Source organism: Gekko japonicus, unplaced genomic scaffold (genome assembly GCF_001447785.1).
Source record: "Gekko japonicus isolate JY-2015 unplaced genomic scaffold, Gekko_japonicus_V1.1 scaffold3528, whole genome shotgun sequence".
Classification (NCBI taxonomy): Eukaryota; Metazoa; Chordata; class Lepidosauria; order Squamata; family Gekkonidae; genus Gekko; species Gekko japonicus.
In genome coordinates, this window is record NW_015163717.1 from 72,404 (window position 1) to 82,037 (window position 9,634).

At 52.4% G+C, this 9,634-nt stretch overlaps 1 protein-coding gene across 1 annotated transcript in view; it reads left to right on the forward strand.

Annotated features, from left to right (window-relative positions):
* The window catches only part of LMF2 (lipase maturation factor 2), a gene marked incomplete at its 3' end in the record, with an annotated part of 47,349 nt that overhangs the window by 27,979 nt on the left and 9,736 nt on the right, over nt 1-9,634 (forward strand). Inside the window, exons 7-10 of the mRNA XM_015407859.1 lie at nt 523-657; nt 6,240-6,345; nt 6,591-6,687; nt 8,888-9,070. Coding sequence (XP_015263345.1) covers nt 523-657; nt 6,240-6,345; nt 6,591-6,687; nt 8,888-9,070 — 521 coding nt within the window. The remainder of the gene's footprint in view (nt 1-522; nt 658-6,239; nt 6,346-6,590; nt 6,688-8,887; nt 9,071-9,634) is intronic.

Below are 9,634 nucleotides of genomic sequence, written 5' to 3' on the forward strand. Positions count from 1 at the left end.
ACTGTGTGACACAGAGTGTTGGACCGGATGGGCCATTGGCCTGATCCAACACGGGCTTCTCTTATGTTCTTATGTCTGGGGCAAGGGATGCTCTGCATTCTTGGTGCTTGGGGGGTGGAGGCAACAGTGGGAGGGCTTCTAGTGTCCTGGCCCCACTGCTGGACCTTCTGAGGGCACCTGGTATTTCTGGCCATTGTGTGACACAGAGTGTTGGACCAGATGGGCCATTGGCCTGATCCAACATTGGCTTCTCTTACGTTCTTACGATACTTTTTCATGTTTTATATTCTTATGTAATGTCCTTAAAATGTGTTTAACAAATGAAGTTTTATGCTTCTCACCTTTTCCCTTTATCTGTTTTTATTTTGTATCCCATTTAAATGGTAAAATAAAGTATTATAACCAAACCAACCCAAAGCACAGCCACCGGCCAGGTTGAGGCGAGCTGACTTGGAGACTTGGACAGGGCGGTGCGAGGAGCTTTCCCCGTCCTCCGGTAACCTCCCGATTTCTCCCCTGCAGCCTGGCCCCCCCGGCCGCTGACCGTCCTGATCGGACTGGCTGAATTGGGCTCCTACGGCTTACTGTTCTACTGGACCGCCTGTCACTTCGGGCTGAAGGTCAACTGGGAGAAGAAGCTCCTTGAATCTAAGACAGGTAACGTCCAAGGTGGGAGGAGCCACCAGAGAGCCAGTCTGGTGCATTGGTTAAGTGCACGGACTCTAAACTGGGAGGGCCGGGTTTGATTCCCCACTCCTCCACTTGCACCTGGCTGGATGACGTTGGGCAAGCCGTAGTTCTGATAAGAGCTGTTCTCGAAAAAAGAGCCGTTTCTGTCAGAGCTCTCTCAGCCCCACCTCCCTCACAGGAAGGGTGTCTGTTGTGGGGAGGGGAAGGGAAAGGAGATTGTAAGCAGCTCCGAGTGAAGGGTGGGGTACAAATCCAACCTCCTCCTCCCCCCCTCCTCCTCCTCCTCTTCCTCCTCCTTTTCCTCCCCCTCCTCTTCTCCCTCTTCTCTCTCTTCTTCCTCCTCTTCTCCCTCTTCTCTCTCTTCTTCCTCCTCTTCTCCCTCTCCCTCTTTCCTCTTCTTTCCTCTGTCTTCTTTCCTCTTCTTTCTCCTTCTTCTTTTTCAAAGGGAGATGGAGACAGGGGGGCTGCCTGAAGGCTTCCAGAGCAAGGTGCAATCCCAGCATAACGTTTGCTGCAGTTCTGGCCCAAAAGAAGGAGGGGCCCATTCTCTTTTCATCACAGGCGTGACCCTGAGCACCTTAAAGAGGCTTGTGGCCAGTGGCGGCTTTCCTCCAAATAACAGAAGTCCGGCCTTTGTGCCATGTTTTCGGTGTGCTCTGGACAAGGGTCTTTCTCGGGGTGCTTTCAGAACTCTAGTACAACCCCCACCCCTCGACTTCAATCTGGGAGAGGAAAGATCCAGTCAAGGCTTTTTTGCAAACAAAGCAGGAGAAGAGGAGAGATTGGATTTATACCCCATGGCCCCTCACTACCCAAAGGTGTCTCAGAGCAGCTTACAAACTCCTTCCCTTCCCCTCCCCACAAAAGACACCCTGTGAGGTGGGTGGGGCTGAGAGAGCTCTGACAGAAACTGCTCTTTTTCAAGAACAGCTCTTATCAGAACTACGGCTTGCCCAAGGTCATCCAGGCGGGTGCAAGTGGAGGAGTGGGGAATCAAACCCGGTTCTCCCAGATTAGAGTCCGCGCACTTCACCACCACACCAAACTGAAGACGAAGAAGAGGAGGAGGAGGAGAGTGGATTTATCCCCCGCCCTTCACTACCCAAAGGTGTCTCAGAGCAGCTTACAAACTCCTTTCCCTTCCCCTCCGCTACACCAGGCTGTCTCTCCACCACTACACCAAGCAGGCAGTTTGATTAAGAATGATCATTTTGGTGACAGCAAGCACGGGTCACGCCAGCACAGTGAACAAGATGCAAAGTTCTTCCTTTAGAGGATAAAACAGGCAAGAGGTCAGGGTCTGATATTTGGCAAAAACGAAAGGTTCAGATGTTCTGTTCTCAGGCATAATTCACTTTACCCTCTGTTTTTGAGTACATTCCACATTCCTAAGAGGAACGTAACAGACGAGCGTTACACTCGAGAAGTAAGAACCTCCCGGTGGTGCCCAGCCTGAGAGAGACCCAGCTGACCTCAACCAGGGCTGGGGCTTTTTCGAACCTGACCCCTGCCTGGTGGAACTCTCTGCCGGAGAACATCTGAGCCCTGCAGGATTTGTGACCTTTCCGCAGGGCTCGTAAGGCAGAGATGTTCCGCCCGGCTTTCGGTTGAGGGCAGCGATGGTACAGCATGTTGTCCAACAATCTCATACCCTCCACTTTCCGCAAGCCCCCCAGGAGGCTTGTGAAATCTGGAGTTTCCTCACCATATTGGAATGGAGCACATTAGTGCCGATAGATGCGCTGTGTATGTTGTTGTGGGATTTTAACGTCTAGTTATTTATTGTACGTTCTTTTCTTTTGTAAGCTGTCCTGAGCCCTGCTTGCAGGGAAGGGCGGCCTAAAAATTTAAAGAAAGTCAGAAAATAAACCTTTTACACTTGTTCTTGAAAGATAAGGAAGGCGCCGAGATCAGGAGGTCAAAGAACAGGAGGAGGAGGAGGAGATTGGATTTATACCACATGCCCTTCACTCGGAGTCTCAGAGCGGCTGACAAACTCCTTTCCCTTCCCCCTCCCCCCAACAGACACCCCGCGAGGGAGGCGGGGCTGAGCAGGAGTCTCAGAGCGGCTTACAGACTCCTTTCCCTCCCCCTTTCCACAACAGACACCCTGCGAGCTAGGCGGGGCTGAGAGAGCTCTGACAGAAACTGCTATTTTCAAGGACAGCCAGGTGCAAGTGGAGGAGTGGGGAATCAAACCCGGTTCTCTCAGATTAGAAGAAAAAGAAGAGATTGGATTTATACCCCGCCCTTCACTACCCAAAGGAGTCTCAGAGCGGCTTACAATCTCCTTTCCCTTCCCCTCCCCACAACAGACACCCTGTGAGGTAGAAGAAGAAGAGATTAGATTCATACTCCGCCCTTCACTTGGAGTCTCAGAGCGGCTTACAGACTCCTTTCCCTTCCCCCTCCCCACAACAGACACCCTGCGAGGTAGGCGGGGCTGAGAGAGCTCTGACGGAAACTGCTCTTTTTTCAAGGACAGCTCTTATTAGAGCTACGGCTTGCCCAAGGTCACCCGGCAGCTGCGAGTGGAGGAGTGGGGAATCGAACCCGGTTCTCCCAGATTAGAGAAAGTAAGGGCAGGAACTTCCTAAATTATAACAAATCAGTCCACAAGATAACGGGCCAACCTTTAGGTTCACTTATCAAAATGATTGCAAAGATCTTAAATCTTTGCTAGATTCTTTGCGGGAGCCCATCTAATTGGGTACTACATGGTGGGGGGGTGCATATGAAAGCCCTATATCCTATTATGCGCATAGGTAACCCTCCATTCCTGACAGAATGTCAGGATCCACAGCAAGACAACGAAGTACACGCTTCTAGGAAAAGCTATAGATGCAGTAACATGAACACTGTTAGGAATGGCGGGTTACCTATGCGCATAATAGGATATAGGGCTTTCGTATGCAGACACACACAAACCCATGTAGTACCCAATTAGATGGGCTCCCTCACGTGGGCATTTGGCAGATTTCTAATGGCTGCAGAAGCTGGGAATGTAAGAAGCTTCCCACGAAACCTAGACACCCCAACTCCTCCAGTGGCCTTGAGAGATATGCGTTACAGCTAAGAAGCAATTAAGTGCATGGGAAAGAATGCACAGCAATTAGAAACATACACCACACTCATGGCAGCATAGCTGACAGGTGTGTTTCTGATACAGGGTAGTGGCCGCAGTGGCGACAAGGCTGAGCCGGACACACAGAGGAAGCCAAGGGCAGGGGGAAATAGGGATAATTTGAAAAAGTACACTGGGAAAGAGGAAAGGCGGAGAATAGAACTAACGGTGTGGCGGCACCTGTCCCTGGAACCGTGTTCTTTTTGTGAGCCAGTCAGAAACCCTGTTGGGCCAGAGCGGTGCACAGCTCTACCCACTTTCTAAAAAACCTCAGTGGGCACCAGGTGGGTGTCGGCGGATGCCACGGCGCCCAGGGGCAGCACGTTGGGGGCTGCTGCTCTCAACGAACGGTGGATAGGAAAGGGGTCGGCAGCGGCCTGTTTCGCCGTCCCGCTCCATGCGCAAAGTCACGCAGCTGTCTCTCCTCTCCCCCCATCCTGATCTCGGTAGGCCGTGTGCAGAAGGTGGCGCAAGAGGTGCCAGGGGGGCAGCTGCCATCAGGCTCTGGCAAGAAAGTTGCTGCGTTTGCCTCGCGTTTAAAGTTCCATCACAAGCCCGGTTCTCATTTTCAGCTGGCGCTGCCTGGAATTTGGCAGGGAGAAACGATTTGCTTTTTCCCCACACATGACTTAAAAAATACAATTGATCATGCGAAGGATCCTAAAATCACAGAGCTGGAAGGGGCCCTACAGGCCGTCTAGTCCCACCCCCTGCTCAATGCAGGATCAACCTAGGCCAGGGGTGTCAAACTCATTTGTTATGAGCGCTGGATCTGACCTAAATGAGACCTTGTTGGGCTGGGCCATGCGTGTCATAAAATGTAGTGCCAGGTAGCAGAGAGAGAAACTTTATGAAGGACACAAACACAAAGGGTGGGGTTTTTGTACTTAAAATAAAAGCATGCTTCAAACATTAGCACTCTTGCTAATGTTCTGCGTCTTCCAGGCCCTGCGGGACCTTTCTCAGTTCCGCAGGGTCTGTAAGACGGAGCTCTTCCACCAGGCTTTCGAGTAGGAGCCGCCGCCACTACAATTCCACCACCGATAGGTATGCAGCATCACACCACTACCACCAATATGTGGGTCCATCTGGGTGCGAGGTGACCCTAGAAGGAGAGGGAATGACAAGTTGCGGGATCAGTGCCATTCGACCAAGATCTACCTCATCTTGCACTGACACTTTGTTGTTGTATTGTATTGTTTTAGACTGTTTTATTTGTTTCTGGCACATGTGCCTCGTTGTTAGCCGCCCTGAGCCTTCGAGGAGGGTGGGATATAAATAAATAAATGTTAATTATTTAACAGTGTCTGATGACTGATACCTCTTGCTCTGAATTGCTGCATCAAAATATCTGTGCTGTTGCAATCTTGAGTCTGCTGTTCAGGTGTGTCTCTGTAAGCTGCAATCCTACGATGACGCAGCAGCAGCAGAACTGGAAGAGGCAGCAGGAGACAGCCAGTTCCACTGCGGGCCTGATAGATGCCCTCCGGGGGGCCTGATCCGACCCCCGGGCCACATGTTTGACACCCATGGTGTACAGCCTCCCTGACAAGTCTTTGTCCAGCTGCTGCTTAAAGACTGCCAGTGAAATCACAAACTCTGGAAAAAACCATCCTATAGTGTTAGATCGGTCTTCATGCGAGAGCCAGTCTCGTGTCCTGGTCAGAGTGCCCAACTAGGATCCAGGAGAGGCAGGTTCAAATGCCCACTCTGCCGTGGAAGCTTGCTAGGTGTCCTTGGGCCAGTCACATGCTCTCAGCCTAACCCTGCCTCACAGGGTGGTTGTGTGGATAAAAGTGAAGAGAGGAAAGCCGCTTTGGGGTCCCCACGAAGGAGAAAAGGTAAACTATAAATGAAGTAGATAAATAAACCAACTAAACCACGTTCATCCCGTTTTTTGTAATGAAGATGCAGTTAGCTCTAAAAGAAAATAGAAAATACAGAATTAGTAGAACTGTTTTTAGGTAAAGGTAAAGGTTTCCCTTGCTCGAAAGCCAGTCGAGTCCGACTCTAGGGTTGCGGTGCTCATCTCCCTTTCCAAGCCGAAGAGCCAGCGCTGTCCGAAGACGTTTCCGTGGTCATGTGGCCGGCATGACTAAACACCAAGGCGCACGGAACGCTGTTCCCTTCCCACCGAAGCAATACCTATTTATCTACTTGCAATTTCTTGCTTTCGAACTGCTAGGCTGGCAGGAGCTGGAACTAGAGACGGGAGCTCACTCCGTCATGTGGCACACTCGGCTCTCGAACTGCCGAGTTACCGACCTTCCGGTCTGCAGCTCAGCATCTTAACCACTGAGCCACTAGAACTGTTCTTAGACAGCATTAAAACCCAGATGATCACAGGAGAGAGAGAGAACGACTACCCAAAAACTACCCTTTTGCCCCACGTCTGTTGAGCGGACTCTCTGACGTCTCTTCCCAGCTTTCACATACCACGAATTCATGCAGTGGCTGAAGATGGTGACGCTCCCTCTGGTGGGACTCGCCCTCCTTTCCTTGCTTTGGGAGATCCTCCAGGCTGCTTACAGGTAAGAGACTGGCCCATGGGGGGGGGGGGGCAAAAGGAAACATCGCAGGTGGTCCTTTGCGCTCCCTGCATGCCTTGTGCTCTTGTAGGAATTTCAATCGTTCCTCCTGGCCCTTGGGGGAGACTTCCCCTTCTCGTTGGAGCTGCCTACAGCCCTAGGAATCCCCCAGTCCACTCGTGGATGTCTCGGTCCACTAACTAACACCCCCTTTCTGTTCTTTCTCTCTCCCCCTGCCCCCCCCCCAGGTGTGCCTGCGCCCGGGGCTTTCTCTGGAAACTCTGGGGGACTCTCCAGTGGGCCGTCTTCACCACCGCGGCCTTAGGGATGTTTGCCATCAGCCTGGTGAGTGACTTCCGCGTCCAATGCTGACTCCAGGACCTGAAGCAGGGAGCACAGAGAGCCAGTCTGGTGTAGTGGGTTAAGTGCGCGGACTCTAATCTGGGAGAACCGGGTTTGATTCCCCACTCCTCCACTCACACCTGGCTGGATGCCCTCGGGCAAGCCATAGTTCTGATAAGAGCTGTTCTTGCAAGAAGAGCAGTTTCTGGCAGAGCTTTCTCAGCCCCGCCTACCTCACAGGGTGCTTCTTGTGGGGAAGGGAAGAGAAAGGAGACTGTCAGCTGCTCTGAGACTCCTCTGGGTCTCTCTCTCTCTCTCTCTCTCTCTCTCTCAGCAAGGGAACAGGCAACGGGTGGGACATGGATGTGTGTTAGGGCACGGTTTCCCAAAAGCCCCCTGGCCTCCCTTATTAGAACGGGTGCGTGGCCGTCTTTTACTTGTAGGGATGCTGTACTGTGCACCCAGTGCCAGTTTCGCTGCTTCTAACTGTGAAAAACGTGGCTCAGGGGCAGAGCCTCTGCTTGCCACGCAGAAGGTCCCAGGTTCAATCCCCAGCATCTCCAGTTAAAGGGATCAGCTAAAAGACCTCTTGCCAAGACCCTGGAGAGCTTCTGCCACTTCAGGTAGACAATACTGATCTTGATGGACCAAGACTTTGACCACAAGAGCTGCTTGGGCCAGCTTGCTCAAGGGCTGTTCTAACATTCCCACATGCCACTGGAGAGGAATTGCGGACTGGTGGGACTTCTGTCTTCTGGATCTGCCCTGTCCTAGAAAGGTCAAGGAGTTTCACTGTCAAGCTATTGCGTGCTCAGGTTAAATGAACACTCCATCAGGGGAATGAGGGGCAGTGACTACATGGTAGAGCATCTGCTTGGCATGCAGAAGGTCCAAGGTTCAATCCCCAGCATCTCCAGTTAAAAGGACCAGGCGGGAGGTGATGGGAAAGACCTCCGCCTGAGACCCTGGAGAGCTGTAAAGAGGGGCCGTGGCTCAGAGGCAGAGCCTCTGCTTGGCATGCAGAAGGTCCCAGGTTCAATCCCTGGCAGCATCTCCAGTTAAAAGGACCAGGCGGGAGGTGATGGGAAAGACCTCCGCCTGAGACCCTGGAGAGCTGTAAAGAGGGGCCGTGGCTCAGAGGCAGAGCCTCTGCTTGGCATGCAGAAGGTCCCAGGTTCAATCCCTGGCAGCATCTCCAGTTAAAAGGACCAGGCGGGAGGTGATGGGAAAGACCTCCGCCTGAGACCCTGGAGAGCTGTAAAGAGGGGCCGTGGCTCAGAGGCAGAGCCTCTGCTTGGCATGCAGAAGGTCCCAGGTTCAATCCCTGGCAGCATCTCCAGTTAAAAGGACCAGGCGGGAGGTGATGGGAAAGACCTCCGCCAGGGACCCTGGAGAGCTGCTGCCAGTCTGAGTAGACAATACTGACCTCGATGGACTGATGTTTTGATTCAGTAGATGGCAAATTTATGTATTTCTGTGATACATGGAGCTGCTGTACACCAAGGCAGATGGTTGATGCACCTCGTTGCCAGTACTGAATTTCCGGTTGGCCAACTGGAGACTCTGGGGCAGTGTCTTAAGGTGGTGGGATTGAATTATGTGCTGTCTGCATTCTAACTCTGTTTTATGTTAATCATTTTAAGTATGTGAGTTGTGGGGGTGGTGATGGTAATGGTTTTAAAATATTATTTTCTAGTGTGTGTTTTAAATTGTTAGCTGCCTTGGTGGCCCTTATAAGGGCAGAGAGGCAGGGTATAAATTTAGTAAATGCTGGGGAGGCCCTCCATCCGTACAATCAGGGCTTGGAGCGAAATCTCTCTCTCTCTCTCTCTCTCTCTCCCCCCTGTTGCTACTCTTCAGGACTTGAGTCCTGTCCTATAAAGGGCTCTCCCTCCCTCCAACTTGGTGTAGTGGTTAGGAGCGCGGGCTCTAATCTGGGAGGACCGGGTTTGATTCCCCACTCCTCCATCTACAGCCGCTGCTGTGACCTTGGGTCAGTCACACGTTCTCTCAGTGTTGTTGTCTCACGGGCAGTCCTCGAAAGAGCTCTCTCAGCCCCACCTTCCTCTCAGGGTGTCTGTTGTGGTGAGGGGGAGGGAAAGGATACTGTGAGCCGCTCTGAGATGCCTTTGGGTAGAGAAGGGCGGGGTATAAATCCAATCTCTTCTCTCTCTTCTCTTCCCTCCCCTCCCCTCCCCTCCAGGTCCCCTTCACCTACATCGAGTACGAGTCCAACGGGAAGCTGTGGCCGAGCATCCACCAGATGTTCAGTGCCGTCGATCGCTACCAGGTGGCTAATTCCTACGGGCTCTTCCGGCGGATGACGGGAGTGGGCGGCCGGCCAGAGGTGGTGGTGGAAGGCAGCTACGATAAGGAAACGTGGACGGTAATTGCCCCTGCTGAGCGTTGGGGGCGGTCTTCTCCTTCCCGCAGCCATTGCTCACTGGGATTCCGTGGAGCAGCGGCATAGTGGACTTGTTGCTGTACGGCACATGAAAGACAGAGAGGGCTCCTGCCACCAGCCGCTGCAGAACGTTAGTCTTGAAAGGGAAAGGTGTGGGAAGGATGAACAGGGAAAGTTGACTTCAAAGATGACTGCCCTGATCCAACATGGCTTCTTTTACATTCTTATGTCTGGGACAGTGATGCTCTGTCTTCTTGGTGCTTGGGGGGGGGGACATCAGTGGGAGGGCTTCTGGAGTTCTGACCCCGCTAGTGGACCTCCTGAAGGCATCTGGGTTTGGTCCACTGTGTGACACAGAGTGTTGGACTGGAGGGGCCATTGGCCTGATCCAAACATGGCTTCTCTTATGTTCTCATGGCCCTGCTGGTGGACCTCCTGATGGCACCTGGGTTTTGGCCACTATGTGACACAGAGTGTTGGACTGGATGGGCCATTGGCCTGATCCAAACATGGCTTCTCTTATGTTCTTATGTCTGGGGCAGTGTT